This window comes from Trachurus trachurus, assembly GCF_905171665.1.
Source record: "Trachurus trachurus genome assembly, chromosome: 12".
NCBI classification, from domain to species: domain Eukaryota; kingdom Metazoa; phylum Chordata; class Actinopteri; order Carangiformes; family Carangidae; genus Trachurus; species Trachurus trachurus.
Genome location: NC_139908.1, coordinates 1,713,971 through 1,734,606, shown reverse-complemented (window position 1 = coordinate 1,734,606; position 20,636 = coordinate 1,713,971). Strand labels below are relative to the sequence as shown.

Here is a 20,636-nt window from a genome sequence, read left to right as displayed (position 1 = left end):
TCTTGGCTGTGATTTTTAAACTAATTACCATGTAAAATAAAGGCGTTTGTTTGAATTGTTTCCACCAATCCTACAGTGTGCCTTGGGATGTTTATTAGCCTATTTGCAAACCGTAAACTTTTCAACACCCAACAGCACTTCCACCTCTTTGGTTTAGCATTTAAATTATATTCCGTATTATAAATAAACTCAATTTCAGTCCATGTTTTGTTATGAATAGTGAATTAACTTTCTTGCTGCAAGTATTTTTTCTCCTCTCACTTTCTTATTCCATTATCTGTGGAGAGAGACTTCCCGCTGTGAGGACAAATTCTCACTTTATAATGTGGAGTTTTTCTATTAAAAAAAAAAAAGCAGATGGTCCAGGCAGAGAAACACAAATGAGGGAAGAAGCTTCCTGTCGTTCTCTGGTGGATTCAGCCTCAGTCTCTCTCTCTCTCTCTGTTGGTGTCACATCCGCTCCTCATCACTTGTTAAGACACGACGAGCTTTCACTACCTTCTCTGCAGCGTTGTTCGTACAGCAGCTGTGGGGGAAGCAGGTGACAAATTAGACTGAATTAATGTTTTCCCTGCAGTGGACTCTTAATAAATGCAGCAGACTGACAGCAAATTGTGGTGTTGGTAGAGACTAATACACTCCATTCATTCACAGGCAGAGCAGAGCCACAGATCTGTTTTTCCATTACTTTGGGGGAGCTGACATGCAATTTATCCAGGCCGGCCACAATCTAGTGACTGTGTGACCTCGACTCATTGAGCCTCTAATTCACAGCAGCAGCAGCAAGACTAACAGAGCTGCTGCTGCTGCTGGAGACATATGTTCCCCATTCAGAATTTAAATTAACACAATTTACCAAAAAAGGATCAGATGTTGAAGCAGGAAATCAATAGGCTACATGAATACAAGGCAATTACCAAAAAAACAAAAAACCAATTAGTTTCCAGCTGCAATGTGTTGTTCATTTCCATCCCCAGTTTATTTCAAATACACAGTAGCACAGGTAGGAGTTAATGGATCCATTAACAAATGAATATCAACTGATGATTTATTACAGGATGGTCATGGTTATATTGTTTTGTTTGTTGTTTTCTGTGTGTTTTTGTGCTCTTTTTTTGTTTCTTTTTCCTGTTATAGGTGCAGGATAGATAGGCCTACATTTTAGTTTTTCTATGACTAAATAGGCTAAGTGTTACACTTCTTCATACTGCTTTTCAGGCTTTTGTTATGAATAATGTTGCCTGAGAGCTTGTCTGTTCGTTTATTTGGTTTTCAGTTCATGTTGTCTTTTGTCACATTGAAATAATGTGCTCGAATAATGTAATGAGATCAACTGGTGGTAGCTATTTCTGTTTAACCTGAAACCTGTTAACTTTAGCATTAACTGTAGCATTTAAGTCCTAAAAGGCGTATTTATTGAATTCTATTTTTTCATAGAATTGTCATTTAAAACAACAACACTCATGTTTTGCTATTTTTGGGGAAACCGCGGCGGGGGAAGGTGTCTAACTTGCCCCGAGCTAACCGCCTGTTAGCCGGGAGCTAGCTAGCGAGCGGTCGATGGAAGCGGCTAGTTTCCTCCCGGGAGGTCTGCTGACTTACCCCAGGAATCAAACGCCATTCCCGGATGAACGGCGGCCATCTTGCCTTCTTTCTCTTCCGGATTCAAAGGCCAGTTGGCGCGCATTCTGACCAATCACCACATGGGGGTAGTGTTCGTCTTCGTTCCTTCCGGTTCAACAGTCTTCAGCAGCAGGTGAGCTTCTTTCAGGTGTTTGTCTTTGTCTACAGAACATTTATCGAAGTGCAAACTTTACCATTCATATTAATATACACGTGATAATAGCCTACAGTTTATTTATCTTTTAAAGAAGCTTTACAGTCTAATTTAGGACAAATACACTAATAAACATTCACTTTATTTCAAACAATTTTGCCTAAGGTAGTATAAAAAGGGACTGACAGGAGACAAAGCAAACAAAGACAGTAATTAAAAAAACTAGTAGTAAACTATGATCGTACCCCTTGTCCTTTTTATTAGGCTATATTGTCTTATAATAATTATTAATCACTTATCAAGATAGCAATATAAGAAATCTATTCGAAACCAGACCTATATACATTCATATTCAGCCAATATGCATATACAACCCCTACACACACAAACACACATGTAAATATACACCCACACCTAAATATATGCACACAAATCCAAAATCACATAGGTTACACATTTACACCCTCTCTTCTAGCCTAGCTCTAGATTGTGTAGTGTGTTATCAACCTATTTAATAAAAAAATATTATTCTGAATCTGTTTTGTCCATTAGGCTACAACCCATCCAATTATATAACACAATATCATCAGAGTGACTGAGGACTAATCTAATCCTGCTGAGACCGGATCAGGGTCCAGACTCAGAGAAGTTCTGCAGTTGGATTTCATTTCAGGCTGTGAAGTGAAGTGAGTTTCAGTGGCCGAGCGAAGACCAACACCAACACCAGCCAGTAGAGTGTGTGTGTGTGTTTGTGTGTGTGTTGTGTTTCTGTGCATGTGCATGTGTGTGTGCATGAGAGAGAGGGAGAGAGAGAGGGAGAGGGGGAGTGAACAGTGGCAGCAGGGGGGAGGAGAGGAGACCGAGCGGCCGCGGACTGAGCTCTGCGCTGCGGTGATGTCTGTCCTTCGGTGCGTAAAGACGCGTCGACCTGCAGCTTTCTACATCTCCTTCTGCTCCTTCTGCTCTAGGAACAGGGCTGTACTGGAGGTTATCTGATGTTAATACTCAACGGTGAACAACACAGTCTGATGCCCAGCAGAAGGAGAGGAAGAAGGAGAAGAGGAAGAGGAACATGGAGCCTGATGATCGGTACAACGGCACCACCACCACCACCACCGGCACCGACTGCAACAACGGCACCGGCACCGACGCGTCCGTGAACTGCAGCGACGCCTTCAACCAGTTCGTGCAGCCGCTGTGGCAGATCTCTCTGTGGGCCGTGGCCTACTGCAGCATCGTGGCCGTGGCCGTGGTGGGCAACGTGGTGGTCATCTGGATTATCCTGGCGCACAAACGGATGAGGACCGTCACCAACTACTTTCTGGTAAATAAACACCGAGTTTTACTACAGCGACAGGTTTCTTTACGTGTCAACAAAACTTTATTTATTGTTTTTTTGTGTGATGCTGAAGTTTGAAATGTCATGTTTCCCTCCCAGCCACTGTAATAAGGTAAATATCAGGTGTATCCATAGCAGATCAAATAGAGAGGATGATAAACCCTAATATAAATACACTAAATAAATAAACTTTAATATGAATAGTGAATAAAAAAATAAAAAAGACATATTCTTTGGATATATGTAGCCTAAATACAGTAATACAAGACTGAAGAACATATCATTTGTTATTGATGAATCTAGTGCAGTGTTTTTAAACCTTGGGGTCGGGACCCCACGTAGGGTCGCCTGGAATTCAAATGGGGTCGCCTGAAATGTCTAATTGATGAAAAAAAATACTGATAAAATATATATTTTAAACTAATTATTATTCTTTTTAAAATTATGTTTAAATACAATCTTAAGATGAGGAACAACGCACACCGTAATTGTAGAGGTGCTGGCGATGGATAAAGTTGAGAAAAGAAAAAGAAGAACGCCGCACACTCAGCTCCAGTTGCAGAGAGTTTTATTTGACAATGTGTCAAATACAATCTTAAACAACTATATTCTATACTTTCACTTTCTCAAATATAAATGAATTTCAAATAAAATGCAGCATATATAAATATCTGAACTAGCGCATGATTGCGGGGTCGCTAGAAATTTGTGATGTCAAAATGGGGTCACAAGCCAAAAAGGGTTGTTTATTGTCATGTTAAATCTTCACATGTGACAGGCTGGGAACAGGAAATATAAATATATTATTCAGTTATTTTATCATTAATTCAGATGTATTTTCTGTTGGTTATATGTTTAATCCTAAAACTGACATCAGAGGTGAACTGTCTGTGTGTTTACTGTTGGTTTCCTCATTTCTGCCCAGAGTTCAGTCTCAGTTCAGCAGGAGTCAGACCAACCAGCAGATTTAATGTGCGATGTCAGACTGATCCTCATTACCAGTCAGAGATATTCATGGTATTGTGTGATTTTCACTCCAGCCACGAGATAACCAAATGTGTTGTGGCAGGAAAAAGCCCCTTGCAGAGGGGGATTTTTTATTTTTTTTATTTTATTTATTTATTTAAGGAGAACAGTGCACATTAATGAACATAATAAAATGTAAATGTGCCAGTGTTAGCTAACGGCTAGTCCTCCTGGCAAGGTGTTAAAGGCCATTAAATGAACACAAGGACATAACAACATAATTCATAAAAACACAAAAATTGGTGCACAAATTGGAGTGTTACCAACAGAAACCACAAAAAAACTACAAAGAGAAACAATTAACATGACACTACTATAAAAAAAAACAAAAAAACATTAAGTATAGTGCAATTTAATACATTTAGGTGAGATGGGCTGTTTACGATGGATAAAAATGGATGGAGATGCAACAATGCAAAGACCGGAACAAGGTTTCTTGATGGAGTTGTGCTAGGAGGGGTTGAGAACACAACGAAACCAAATATAATACAGGGTAATAAAGTGCTACAGTGCGCAAAAAAAAAACTGTCAGGGATGGATAGATGAAATCCCCCTAACTTTTCCTTTTTTTTCTTAGTATGTATTATCGTTTTTTATTTAGCCTACTTTGTTTTGATGCTAATGCAGCATTACACGCAAGAATATTTGTCTTATTTCTCGTCAAAATGTCATTTCTAGTCAAAACAAATCTCATTCTACTTAAAATAAGACACATCACATTAAAAGCAGCTTGTTTTTAGACACTTTTTACTCCTTTCAAGCAGATTTTCACTTGGAATAAGTAGAATAAATCTGATAGTGGAGCAAGTTTTTCTTCCTTATTACAAGCACAACAAACTTACTTTCACTGGCAGATTTTTCTATTTATTGTGAATTTAAGTGAAAATGATCTAAAAACAAGTTCATTTTTAGGTAATGAGTCTTATTTTAAGTGGAAAGAGATTAGTTTTGACTAGAAATGAGACATTTGGACAAGAAATAAGACAAATATTCTTGGAAAGATGTAGAGTTTTTACAGTGTACTATGAGTATTAGTCAGGGTCTTACGCAGAATAATTCAGTCATACAAAGATTAGACTACTGGGGTTTTTTATGGGCCCCACTGGGCGCTGGGCCCCTAGAGTTATCATCACCTTTCTCCCCTATACAACGGCCCTGCACGCACGTGGTCGTCTGACGTGCATGAACTGTGTCTTGCTGCAGGTGAACTTGGCCTTCGCTGAAGCCGCCATGTCGGCGTTCAACACAGCGATCAACTTCGCCTACGCCGTCCACAACGAGTGGTACTTCGGTCTGGTCTACTGCCGCTTCCACAACTTCTTCCCCATCGCAGCCATATTCGCCAGCATTTACTCCATGACGGCCATCGCACTGGACAGGTGTGTGTGTGTATGTGTGTTTTTGCAGGAACTATATGCCGTTTTGTGTGTGTACAGCATCTGAAATCCCACGCACACACACACAGATCTTTATGAGCAGTGACAGTAAAATGAGAGTGTGTAGCTTAAGGCTGTTCAGGTGCTGCAGTTTACAACACAAGACACTTTATTGTTTCACAGCTCACAGAATCTCACCTGCAAGAAGAAGAAGACAAGACTTAGAGGCACAAAAGAGTCTCACACAGAGATACATGCAAAGCTCCATACAGTATAAAGGTAGATGTTTGTGTTAAAGCTCCTTCAAAATAAAGGTAGATGTTTGTATTAAAACTCCTTCAAAATAAAGGTAGATGTTTGTGTTTAAAGCTCCATACAGTATAAAGGTAGATGTTTGTGTTAAAGCTCCATACAGTATAAAGGTAGATGTTTGTATTAAAGCTCCATACAGTATAAAGGTAGATGTTTGTGTTAAAGCTCCATACAGTATAAAGGTAGATGTTTGTGTTAAAGCTCCATACAGTATAAAGGTAGATGTTTGTGTTAAAGCTCCATACAGTATAAAGGTAGATGTTTGTGTTAAAGCTCCATACAGTATAAAGGTAGATGTCCATGTGTAGTGTGATTATAAAGCAGCTCTAGGTTCTATATTAATACTGTGAAAGTATCAAAGCCTCAGTCCACAGAGAAATGCGCACAGCCTGTATTCAGAAACTGAGCCTTAAAACCAGCCGTCAGGACTTCCTGTCACTTTGTGATGTCACAACTAAGCCCCGCCCCCTCACCACCTGGACAACACCATCGAACAACAACAACTTTGCAGGATTTTTAGTTTCTCTGAGTGTTTTATTCTGAAATCTGCTCTGTTTTTTTTATTGGATCACTTTAGAAAACAGTCAGCCAATCAGAAGAGCGGCTCAGAGCTTCCTCCTCTCTTCTGATTGGCTGACACCGACCTGTTGTTACTAGAGCTCCAGAGAGAAGCTGAAAGAGAGAGGAAATGGAAAACTACACTGAGATGGTTTTTACATCTTCTCATGGATCAGCCCTTCAAAATAAAAGGGTAACACTTTACAATAAGGGTCCCTTAATTAACGTTAGTACATTATTAAGCATTAATATATAAACGAATGTGTTAATGTAATGGATACATAATGATAACTAATTACATTATTCAACTTTTATTATTACTTAATAATTTATTAAAGCAGAAATAAGTGGTCCGGTCGTTTTCGCTAATGCTGCGTTCCAGGCAGGCTTTTGAAATCGTAAATTACAGCTTCAAGTCACAACTTACGACTTTGTAGCGTTCCAGGCAACCCACTCGTGTTTCTCCGACCTGTTTTACCGGTGAAAGTCACTATAACGGCCACTCGTAACTTCTGACCCGTGAACTCGTACCAGATCGAACTGGTACCACTTCACGGTCGGAAAAATACGAGTTTCCTTGAACGCACCATAACAGTCCTCGTCCCTACGTCGCCACATTCACGGCGTCCCTTGGCTGCACACACAGCCCTGCATGCCGTTCTCTCTCCTCATTGGATAAAAACTGTAGGATACGATAAATGTTTTCTCCTGGGCTCAGAGCAGAGCAGAGTGACTGACAGACCCGTGTTTCAGTCCAAACACTCTATGTAAGTGATTGCTGTCGGAAGATATAACTATTTAAGACTTATATTAACACAAATATATCACTTACTTCTGCTTTAACTAACTTTGAGTAGTAAACATTAATTAACTGCTTACTAATAGACTACATTAATTAATGTCTTTCCTAATCCTAAGTAATACATGATAATGATGGTTAATATTCTGTCCCTGAGGCGTGTATCATATACGCACAAACTGACAGATATACAGCAGGATTTAGAGAAAGTCGGACACAGGAGTATGTTTACTGAATCCTCTTTACTCTTCTTTACATCCTTTTTTGTAAAACTGAAATGAATATAAAGTTACAGTACTTTAGTAACTCACAAAAATACAACCCAGAATGAATTTACATTGATTACAGTCTCAATGCACAATCCATAACAATAAGCTACATTTAGCTTAGCTTAGCATTTAGCAAACTACATTATCAGTTATTGTGTTTTTAAATCCAACTTAAGAATTTTTTAATTATTTATATGCTCTATTGAACAGAAACACAGAAAAACTAACAAACTTACAAGCAAAGGCTCTCCAAGGCACTCACGTAGAAGAAAAGAGGAGAGGAGCTGTCTGCCTGACCGCATGGAGAAAGAATGGCTGCACTTCCTGTAACTTACGGTCACATGACCTTAACTGACCAATAGAAAAACACTTAACAATATAGTCTCTTTTATGACATATTTCAACAAAATAAGACATCTGCAGGCCACAAAATGTGTGCCGTGACAGTTAATATATCTGTAAATAGTTCATTAATGCTTAATAATGTACTAACTAACATTAATTAATTAAGGGACCCTTATTGTAAAGTGTTACCATAAAGACAGTAGGAGAATTAGGAAACATGGAGCTCAACATGTCGACATGCTACTGAACGCAGCCCTGTTTGTGTTGTGTCGTGTCGTGTCGTGTCGTGTCGTGTTGTGTCGTGTCGTGTTGTGTTACAGATACATGGCGATCATCCACCCGCTGCAGCAGAGGCTCTCGTCCACAGAGACCCGCGTGGTGATCGGTGTGATCTGGCTGCTGGCTCTGCTGCTGGCCTTCCCTCAGTACTACTACTCCGCCACGGCCGCGCTGCCCGGACGCACCGTCTGCTACATCGACTGGCCCGAGTACACCGCCGTCGACTTCAAGAAGATGTGAGTAGCTACAGCAGGACACCACACAGAAGAGTGACGTTAGAGATGTTCCGATACCGTTATTAACCTTCCAATACCGATATAAAAAACAAAACAAATGTTTGTATATATACAGTATACAGTCTATACCAGTGGTTCTCAAACTTTTTTTACATCAAAGACCCTAAATTGACACAAATTAGACCACGGATCTAGCCTATAAATCTATCTGCCCCCTAGCAGCAGCAAATCTCTTTGCTCCGTAGGTGGGTCTAGAAACGAGCCATAGGAACTTTTTGAGTCTCCAACACCGTTTGTGTTGACCAATCACAGCGCTCTATCTGTTCAGAGAGTCGTTGGGCGGCTTAACGCCATGACAACATACTTGCGACGGTGAAAAACATGACAAGAAGACGGCTTTGGCAAAGGAATCGTTTGAATCGGCGTTGGCATCAACTTTGAAAGAAACAAACGTGTCATTTTCTTTAAAAGTTGAGCCAGAAACTGCTCTGAAGTCGTTCATTTAGAAGAAGGATGTATTTGGTGTTTTGCCGACAGGATATGGGAAAAGTTTAATCCACCGACGTCATCCTGCTCTTTGCTCTGATTGGTCGTAGCGCTACCCTATTGGTGCAGAGGCAGTTTGAAAGACAGCCTTCATCCCGCCCCCTGGATTGAGCCGAGGTCTACCGCTCGTTACCAGACTAGACATTTATAATAATATATAGTCTGACTTGTCAGGCTACCACGGACCCCCATTGGACAACATTTTGAAGCAAACACAAGAAATACACAAATATTTGTTCTGAGACTGAAGAACATTACTGCTTTAGTCAATGTACGTTCAAATTAGGGCCAATGGCGTGAATTTTTGGAAATATTTTAGAGAATTTTCTGCAAAAAAAAGTGGTAAGATTTCTAAAAAATAAAAAAGTTAAAAACAATTCTAGAAAAAAGTGGTAACATTTCTCAAAAACAATTCTAGAAAAAGGTGGAAAGAATTCTCCAAAAAAAGAAATTCTAGAAAAACTGGTGAAATTTCTATAAAAAAAAAAAAAAATCTACAAAAAAGTGGTAAAATTTCTCAATAACAATTCTAGCAAAAAGTGGAAAGAATTCTCCCCAAAAAAAGTTTAAAAATTCTAGAAAAAAGTGGTAAAATTTCAATAAAAAGTTGGGGACCCCTTTGAACCCTCTGAAGGACCGCTGGGGGTCCCCGGCCCCTACTTTGAGAACCATTGGTCTATACTACTAAGCCTGCATGGATGTGATACGATTATTATTATTGTTTTAAGGCCTGATTCAGGTTAAACCCTTTGAAACCATGAATGAATTCAGCAAAAGAAAAACATTTAACTTAACTTTAACTTTTATTGTCTAAATTGACACTCAGACGCTGTCACAACTGAAAAAGAACAAATATAAATCTAGGAATAAATAACAAATTCCTTTAAAAATGTGTTTAAGTGCAGCCACAGTGGGTGTTTTCATACATACGGTTTGTACACAGCCGGCATTTTCCACACCATCAGAGACAGTTCAGATACTGGTATTAGAATCACAACAACTAAGTTTCATGATATTATAAATATAAACTCCGTCTGGCTCCTCCTCCTCTGGTGAGTTGTGGTCGTTCATCTCTCTGAAGGTCAAACTCCTTTAAAAACAATAAAGTTATTTTAGGAGTTTGTTATTTCAGCTTCCTAGAGCCCAGAACTCTTTCAGACCTCATTATCCCGTCCTGCTGCTTCTAGTTAACGAGGTTCGACTCCAGCCTGGTTCAAACATCTTTCACCTGCAACGACGACGACATTCATTTACAGTCAGAAGGAAATGAAAATGAAAATGAAGATGAAGCCTGCAGTCGAGAGGCCGCCGGTCCCGGTGATAGATCTGTCTGCTCGACTCCATCACATCAGGAAACAACTGAGGAGCTAAAAGAAGAAAAAGAGGCAATTGATTAATCCGCTCCCAAAATTAGCATCTTATTATCTATCGTCTCTGCTGGAACACACAGACTCATCCCCCCCCTGCAGATTTAAAGAGGAACTCAGCTCCATGTGTCCCTTGTCTCCAGCTACAGAGTCCTAGTTCTCTTGTTGATGATCGATAAGACGACACAGATATACACATGGTAACATCGTATACACAGGGGTCCTTGAGAGCGTTCAAGAGGGTCCCCAACTTTTCCCAATTTTTTGAGAAATTTTACCATTTTTTTCTAGAATTTTTTTAAAAATGTTTGAGAAATTTTTACCACTTTCTTTCTAGAAAATGTTTAACTCTTTTTTTTTATTGAGAAATTTTACCACATTTTCTAGAAATGTTTAAATGTTTTTGGAGAAATGGGCTCTTTGCACAGCTCCACTGAACTTAATGCTGCTCCTTTATTTTCTGTCTTACATAATTGGGCAAACTGATTAATCCAGGTGTGTCTGACCATTGTGACTACTCAGACACACCTGGATTAATCAGTTGATAGTTGATTGATTAATCAATTATGTAAGACAGGAAACAAAGGAGCAGCACTAAATTCAGGAAGTAGCGGAGCTATGCATAGAGCCCATTGTACCACCAATTTTCTCTACAATATTTCCAAAAATTCACTCCCATCGGCCCTAATTTGAACGTACATCGACGAAAAAAGTAACATTCTTTAGTCTCAGAACAAATATTTGTGTATTTCATCTGTTTGCTTCAACATTTTGTCCAGTGGGGGTCCGTGCGTGGTCTAATTTGTGTCATGTAAGAAAGTTTGAGAACCACTGTCGTACTGTAGCCTATATGATAAATAACCTTATCCACCGCTCCATGGATTGATTTCTCACCAGTTTCGTTGAAAACAAATGCACATGGAGGAGAGGAGGGTTAGAGACACAGAGGAGGAGACACCAGACCTAGAGAGGTCAGGTTTAAATGCATCATCAGAAACCAGAGACTTTTGCTGGACCAGTTAAAAGTTCTTTGTCGATGTTGAACTGTCCCTTTAACTGTCTTTGCTTTAGATTCTCCTACAGATCTGCTACCGGTAGCTACTTCTTATTGTTTCCTTTTCTCTTTCTTTCCTCGTTGGTCATGTTTCCTCTGTAGATATTACGTGTGTGAGACTCTGCTGATCTACTTCCTGCCCCTTTGCATCATGGGATGCGCGTACACGACGGTGGGCCTCACGCTGTGGGCGAGCGCGATTCCCGGGGACTCGTCCGACCACTACAAAGAGCAGCTCATCGCCAAACGCAAGGTGACGCACGCGCACACACACACACACACACACACACTCACACACACTTAGCTTCATGCGTGAAGAGGGGAAACAAACTTTCTTTGGTTTAATTTGAATTATCAGCTGCAATAAAAAAAAAATTTAAGTTCATTTCCCACAATTCTATGATATTAGCTAGCCTAATAGCCTATATGAAAGTCAGAACACAGTTTTAAGGACGACATTGACCATTTAAATTCACATATAAAGGAATAGTCTGCAATGTCTCTGAGGTAACAGCAAATTACTCATAGATTATCTTTATTATTCTTTACTTTTTTCAGTAATGAATTCAGCCGTGTGTGTGTGTGTGTGTATACCAACCAGTGGCGATTAGGTCCTATAAATAGAGAAATAACTGTTTACTGTGATGAAAATAGGTGTTAACCCCAAACTAGTGCAGTCTGGTGATGGTATCGATACTTTATTATGAGTATTGATCCTAAAACGGACACATTTGGTATCGAAAGTATCGCCAAACGCAAGGTGACGCAAACATATATAGTATAAGAAGACTAGATGACTCACCCACCGCTGCTGCCCAATGACACGGCGTAGCCACACGGCGGCCATCTTGGTAAGGTCAACTCTCTCCCTCAGAGCATTAAGCCTCTGCTGCATGTTCTGCTATAATGACCACAACTTGCTCAGTTTTTGTCCGATTTCAAAACAGTTTGATTTTTTATGAACGTTTATGCAGTTATGATGCAGCTACTTAAAATCACGGATCATTTTAATCATGTACTTTTTTTTGTAAAAGTAACATTATAGTGACATTATGCAAATAGTTAAAGTAATAGCTACATACTGATTTATTTTTCACAGAGTTATGAATCGTTTGTTTTAGTGCAGATGACTGGATCACCATCTACTGTACTGTAACTGCAGCCAGAGTCAAAGCAAGTTGCCCGTTCCAATATGGCCGACTGTGAGCTACGCCTGCGTGTAGTGCGATCTACCCCCTTGGACGCAAACACACACACACACACACACACTGTGTCTTCCCAGCAGCAGAGCATCATCACTGAACGCCATCATTTAATTTAATGGGTTTTTAATCCCCACACACATGAAAACAACAAATATTCAACAGATTATTTTAAACCCAGCCGTCCGTACACTCTGCTGTCTCCTCCTCCTCCTCCTCCTCCTCCTCCTCCTCCTCCTCCTCCTTCTTCCTGTGTCAGGTGGTGAAGATGATGATCGTGGTGGTGTGCACCTTCGCCGTGTGCTGGCTGCCCTACCACGTCTACTTCCTGCTGCACCAGTTCTTCCCCGAGCTGTTTGAGCATCGCTACATGCAGCAGGTCTACCTGGCCGTCATGTGGCTCGCCATGAGCTCCACCATGTACAACCCCATCATCTACTACTGCCTCAACAGCAGGTCTGTGTGTGTGTGTGTCACTCTGTATGTTTACGTTTCTCCATCACTAGCTGGGTTTCCATCACAGGTTTTATCTAAATAAAACGCATATTTCTTTTTTTTTTCATCAATTATTTATTCAAGTATGGACCATTTAACAGTTATGCACAATAAACATAATTTCCTTTAAAAAAAAAGCCATATTTCTGAAATTTTCAGAAAATTCCTATTTGCAGGTGTTTCCATTGAAGGCAAGGCAAGGCATCTTTATTTATATAGCACATTTTATACCAAGGCAACTCAAAGTGCTTTACATAAAGACAAAACATTAAAAAAAAAAAAAAAAAAGAGAAGCATAAGACAGAATAAAAACAAACAAAACACTAAAAACAGAGTTAAAAGCAAGAGCAAATAAAAGTAAAATAAAAGAAAATAGATAAAGTTTTAAGTTCTTAAAAGAGCTCAGCTATAAGCACGTGAAAAGAGAAATGTTTTTAACCTGGATTTAAAGGTGCTGACAGTTGGGGCTGATCTCAGTTCAGCTGGTAGTTTGTTCCAGTTGTGTGCAGCATCACAGCTAAATGCTGCAAGGTGTTTTTTGCGAATTCTGGTAAAGTCTGAAGGTCTCACGACTGCAACAGAAGGAACTATAGTTTGGTTGTTTCACAGGGACGTGTTACTGTGTGACACCGTCTGAGTTATTATCAGACTGAACCTCACCTCAGTTTTATTAAAATAACCCGGTTGGGTGGAAACAGTGCAAAATGTGCAGCCTTCTCTTCTTGTGAATGAAGAACAGACTTTTAACAGCGACATCCCATCTTATAACATCACGACCAGTGAGACTGAATATTAAAGGGACAACAAGGAGTTTGTAAAAAGAGTCTCATATTAATGTGGATGAATCTACGTTACCACTTGTTAATGGCTCCATTTAGATAAATATATTGTTTTGTCTCTATAGTTATTTTGATATTATTATTTAGTGGTCAACACACCCAGAATTTCCTACTTTCGGTTTCCCGGACGCTACCCGGCAGGTCATGGGAATAACGCCGCCGAATCGCTGTTCATGGTCGGAACTACGACGGTATCTGATCGTCTTCCAACCTCCGACTTTCATTCTTGATCAATGAAAACAAGAATTTCACTCACGCGCGTGGAGGCTCATGGGAAATGTAGTGAAAACACTTCACTTTCCAAAACTCCTCGTTGTCACTTTAAGGAAGATGTATGTTCAAAACATTTTGCATTTAGTGATTTAACAACTGCGGTGATGAGAGAGAAGGGAATCAATCAGTCAATCATTTCTATTCACACATATATAGAAAAGGTATAAAAAACACATACTTTGATATCGACACATCTGCACAAAAAAAAAACACCTCATGAGACCGTAAAAATGTTTTGTTGATATTTGAGAGGTTTTTCTAAACGTAGGTGTTTCCATCACCTGTTTTTTATTTGCGATATTCAGGTTTTGTGTATTTCTAGTGGAAATGGAAACACAACTGCTGGTGTAGGAGATCTGCTCATGTGGCAGGTAATCTGTATTTGTGTCTATAATCCTGTCTGCATGTTTAATCCACCACGTTATGAAATATCTCCCCCCCTCCCTCTCTCCTTCTGCCTCCCTCCCTCTGTGTCTCTCTGTCTGCAGGTTCAGAGCAGGTTTCCAGCAGGTGTTCTGCTGCTGCGCCGCCACCGTCACCAAGGACGAGCTGGAGCTCAAATCACCGCGTTACCTACAGACACAGGTAGAGACGTCACAATGACATGACTTCACAATTACCCGCGGTATTAAACGCCATGGTTAACTTTTATTTAACCTTTATTTAACCAGGAATAATCCCATTGAGATTCAGAATCTCTTTTGCAAGGGGATCCTGGCCAAGAGATTAGCACAGTAGGTCCACATAAAGTAGGCTACACACTTGAAAAACAACAACAAAACAAACATAAAAACAGTTAAAACAGTTTGTGTGTGTGCATTCAGTAGTCAAATAGTCCTTGATCTTATCTTTAAAATCTTCCATACTTGAGAGATAATCCGATTTAAGATGACTCTGTAATTTATCCTACAAGGACGAGGGTGCGAATGCTTTGAAGGCACAAGACAGTCCGCGTACGAGGAATTATTAGCGCACATTATCAATCTATCGAGCCTGAGACTATTAATTAATCGTAAAGATTCCTACATACCGTCACTTTCCACAAGAGATTATGTCGGAACCATATAGAGGCAAATGAGCGCAACTGGCGTGGAACGGGTTAGTCGACGGCTCGTCAACCTGTCACACATGCTGCAAAAAAATATCAGCTAAAGGAGAAATACGTCTGATATGTATCAACACAGACTGTGTACACCAAAGTAAAGGTAGATGCACAGTAACTGGGTTATATTGAATGTCAATTTACCTAACATAACATTAAATGTGTCATGTGCAATAAAAAAAATAAAAAAAAATATGAAAATAAACGTAAACATGTGGTGTAGATGACAATTAATGGCTTGAATATTTCAAACACTTCTCCTGGAGGATTAATAATGGGTCCTATATTAATAGATAGGTCAAATATTTGTTATTAATGTAGTCTAATTATATTTCTATTTTGAATTTGAGCATTCATAGTGTTGTGAAATGAATTAATGCATAATAATCATGATAACACAGGTGTTATTTTATTCCTCTGACATCACTACACACAGGTGTGTGTTCAGGTGCTTTAACTCCATTCAGAGCTCTGTGGGTTTTGATCAAATTAAAAACTACAGCTCTCATTAGCTCCCACTGTGATGCATCGCCTGCCACCAAATTTAATTTAATTTAAATTAATTACACAGTCCTCCACCGAAAATTAATTTTCAAGCACAGAAAAATAATTAGATTGATTAACACTCGGTGTGTGTGAGACGAGGTTCAGCCTCAGAGCTGCAGCTGCCCCACTTCTACTTCTGTTTTTATCTCTGTTGATCTTTAATCTGTTGATCTGTTTGTTCCCAGATCTGCTGCTTCCTGTCACACTGTTTTTATTTTAAGGCTGATGAAGGTTTTCAGCTATTAGCATATCTGTTCTAAACATACTTACAAAGCTGCAGTTATTTGTTAGTTAACTACATTTTGTCAAGGCACAAATCAGCTACAAACATTAGCATTCCCAGCTACGTAGCCTAGCTTACTTCCCCTAAATGCTAATGCTAATGTGGTGTCACTTCCAAAGCCAATTAATATTTTGTTATGTAACTACATTTTGTGAAGGTGCTAATAGTGTGCTGCCAGTTAGCCACATACTAATGCTAACATGTTGCTTAAGCCAAAGTATTTTAGTCAGTTAGTTAAATAACTACATGAGGGAGACGTCGCCGCAGATAGCAGCTAATGTTAGCATCTCTGTTCTGACGTGTTTTAGATTTAGGTTTTCATACACATTGCTAAAAACCAATACTACAGATACTGTTACGTTTACCAGAGCTTCATGCATGAAGAGGGGAAACAAAGAAATACAGACTGTCTGAAATTATAGTTATGCAATGACACTAAAACACAGACTGTCTTTCTTTGGTATAATTTGAATTATCAGCGGCAATAAAACACTGAAAAATAAACATTAAATGCAAGAATGTAACCAGACAAATGAGAGCAGCTTCCCCAGAGATTTTATTTTTTAAGTTAATTTCCCACAATTCTATGATATTAGCTAATATAGCCTATGAAAGTCAGAACACAGTTTTAAGGACAACATTGACCTTTTGTTAAAGGAATAGTCTGCAATGTCTCTCAGGTAACAGCGAATTAATCACAGATTATCTTTATTATTCTTTACTTTTTTCAATAATAATAACACATCTATGAGTTCAGCCGTGTGTGTGTGTGTGTAACCAACCAGAGGTGAATAGGTCCTATAAATAGAGAAATAACTGTTTACTGTGATGAAAATAGTTGTTAACCCCAAACTAGTGCAGTCTGGTGATGGTATCGATACTTATTATCAGTTTTGATCCTAAAACGGACACGTTTGGTATCAAAAGTATCATTACTTGAGTATCTGTGAGTAAATATGGATGGTTTTGTTCAACTCTATCTTGTGTGTTTTTCCAGGCGAGTTTGTACCGAGCCAGTCGGATGGAGACGGTGGTTTCCTCCGCCACACCGCCCTGCAGCAACGGAGCCAAAGATGGCCGAGCCGCCTCGCAGCCGCCGCCACTCGGAGGTCACGTCCAGCAGCAGCAGCAGCAGCAGCAGCAGCAGCAGCAGCACGGGCTCTGAGACCTTAACACACACACACACACACACAACTGAGACACACACACACCACTGAGAGAGTGTGGAACTCAAAGTGCCTCGACACGTGGGTTGAAACCTGCAGCCGCTCCTCTGCCAAGTGCTTTAATATAATAAATACCCAGAGGACGCCACGGCACGTTGCCTACCACACACACACACACACACAGACACACACATGAACGTCACATTGAAGCATTAGAAACATAAACACGGTGCTTCGCCTCACTTCGCCTCGCGCTGGTTCATATTTGTTTCAGCAGCTACGACGCCGACACCCGACCCTCGACCCTCGGCCTCGCCTGGCAACAGCGCCGCGTCGAGTCCTTGATGCTGTGTTTGTGTTGAGTGGAAATAGGGACCCAGTTTCAGAGTGTATATATAGTCTATATATATATACAGTATGTGTGTGTGTGTGGGGAATCTGGGGATGTACTGTAGCACCTGTTGTGCAGGATTAGCCCCTTGTTTTGACAATGTGTGGAGCAGCGTCGAGTCTGCAGCCGCCGGGTCACAGAGCAGCTAAATATAGAGGAGGACACTCACATATAGACGGACCGATGAAGACCAGGAGGAGGAGGAGGAGGAGGAGGAGGAGGAAGAGGAGGAAGAGGAGGAGGAAGGCAGGGACACATGAGGAGCTTCACTGGGGACGATCGATGCTATTTCAGCCTCACAGACAGACGACAGCTGCACTGGAAGCAGCCGGAGAATGTTTCAACAGAGTTTTAACGGCTCCGTCTCATTGTTGTTGTTGTTGGACGACGACGACCTGAATGTGTCCGGACCAAATGTTCTGATGTTTCAGTGTGATGATGGAGACAGCAGCAGCTTCAACTTCCTGTTTACGATGGAAATACTGAAATGTTTCGCTTTGTGTGTAAGATTGACAAGGCGATCAAAAGGTAATCTGATCAGATTTTGGATAATGGATCAGATCAAATCTTGAAAATGAGTTGTTTCAAAACCAAAAACAGATTCTGAGATCGGATTAGATTTCATCTGGATCAAACCCTCAGTTTGTGTTGTTCAAAACTTTTTAGTAGGATCGGGAAAACTTTGATAAAAAAAAAAAAAAACAGGATTATTCTGATCCCAGCAGTTTGGTGGATTCAGGAACAAAATGTGATTTAAATTAAATTCAAATTGGTCAAATAAACAATATTTATAATGTAGCCTAGTATATATACATTTATTGATTTATAGTTTGCACCTAATTTTTAAAGTGATTAAAGTCCCAGTACGGAGCTTTTAACTGGATACGCTAAAGTCTCTGGTCGGACCACTGATGAAACCATACCAATAGATACATTACGCTGCTAAAAAAAAGAAAAAAAAGAAGCAAGTCCCGTCTTCTTTCTGACGTTTCCAAAACAAATCTACACAAACGTCTTCATGACAGCGGGAAATGCAGTCTTCATTCCACCGCTTTCATCCACAGGGGGCCGCCAAAATCAACACTACATGAAAAGTCTGTACAGGGGCTTTAAATAAAGTTAACTTTTGAATATTCTACAACTGAAAAACTTTTCCCCAAACTGAATTTAATGAAATTTGAAGTTTGAATTTTTAATTTTGAAGTTTGAATTTGAAACACATGGGGAAATACTAATTTAGGCCCTACTGTATATTTGCTGTTTTAAATTTATTTTCACAGCCCAACCAGATGGAGTCTGGCTGTTTAAAAGATACATACACTCTGTTTTCATATAAACCAATCAGCCTTCAGTGTGATGCACAGTCCCATCTAGAGCATCATTATCTAGATTTGGTAATCTTGAAAAGTTTGGATCTGGATCAGACTGATCTAATCCTACTTTGCTTTGAACAACTGGGATAAAATCAAGATGGATTACGTGATCCTGGATAGCAAAAAAAAATCCAGATAATTTTTATACAGATTACACCTTTTGAACCACTGGAGTATTAATAGTACAGATACAGGGATCAATAAGGAACCTGCCCATACAGAACGTAAATCTAATACATGACATGTGAGTGATGCTGTTATATATGTCACATGTTATTGTCACATTTATACACACATCACATCCTCATGTGTGTTGATGCATTTATATTTTAATCATAATATATATGAGTCTTTTCTATATGATGTTATGCGTTGCATTTGCATTGTATTTATACAATAAATATACAATTTACTATATTATGCACATGCATGTTTGCAAGTTTGGGAATGGACATAACATTCATATTGTTATATGTACAGTAGGGGAGACTGGGGACTGTTGCAACACTTTTTTTTTTTTTTACATTTTTCTCAGTTACTCAGAGACTATTTGGACTCGGCTCACCAAACTTTTATAGATTAAACATACATTTGATGGTTAGATATGACATCAATCACAATATTCATTTGAATGGAAGAATCCAGACGTTGCAACTGACCCCAAACGTGGGGACAGTACCTATTTTAAGCTAAAATTGTTCCATTTTATACATTTGCATTTGCATATGTGCTTCCATATTCAAATGGCAGTTGTTGCAACCGTCCCCACCCTGTCAGCCATGACACAACATCATGTACTAGCTAGACACAATGACACTGACACATGCTAACCATGTCATTTATAGTCAACAAAACAGCGATTCAAACTAGGTAGGTTTGGATTCATTCATACAAAAGATCAGGACAGTTTGACATAAATACAACTCAAGAAAAAAGCTACTTTCATACCTCTAAAACAACTTTGTCTAACTGGGTCTAACTGTGAATGTGTCATCACTCTAGCATGTTTCTGATTGGAGAAATAAGGCTTGTTGCAACCGTCCCCAGTCTCCCCTATTCATATGAAATAATTCTGATTTGCAAATTTAAATTCTACATATAGTATGTTTTGACTTCATATGTACATAATTTGTATATGTACCTACATGGAAAGTCATATGTACAAAACACAGCTTTTATTCATGTGTGGGTTTATGAACGTTGTGTTGAAGTTCAATTTGCATGTGACTGAGTCAATAAATAAAGAGAAGTTCCTCAGGTTTGATAAATGATCTGGTTTTAATTTAAACGTCCTCACATACATCCACTCACATCATATATCACAACATATTCCTCTCATATCAAATCTATCTGTCATTATAATCTTTGTAATAATGATTTGAAATGTTAGTAAAAGATCTGAGTTTTTCTTTTTTTAATGTTTGACGTTAATCTTATTATAATAATGCTATAAATGAATTGATCAGTGAGTATAAATGTTATTAAAATCTCATTCATGTTAGTTGATGTACAGTAATTTAAACCTGCACTAACTGGTTTCAGCCACTCGGGGGCAGCAGAGCACAAACAGAAACATCAGTAGAACAAACAGAAGAAAAACTAAATGATGATGAGATTTATTTCTTTGTTTATTTGCTTTATTGATGATTTTCTCAATTTCTTCCACAACTGAATGTGTTTTTA

General features: G+C 39.2%; 1 protein-coding gene across 1 annotated transcript; it reads left to right on the top strand.

The window, feature by feature from the left end:
- Positions 1-1,627: 1,627 nt before the first annotated feature.
- tacr1b (tachykinin receptor 1b) lies at positions 1,628-17,188 on the top strand (the record flags this gene model as incomplete). The annotated part of the gene is made up of 8 exons (XM_083983941.1): positions 1,628-1,756; positions 2,802-3,101; positions 5,346-5,521; positions 8,122-8,316; positions 11,386-11,536; positions 12,745-12,941; positions 14,581-14,677; positions 17,021-17,188. 8 exons carry the CDS (start codon positions 1,628-1,630, stop codon positions 17,186-17,188), a joined length of 1,413 nt encoding a protein of 470 aa, XP_083840067.1.
- Positions 17,189-20,636: the final 3,448 nt, after the last annotated feature.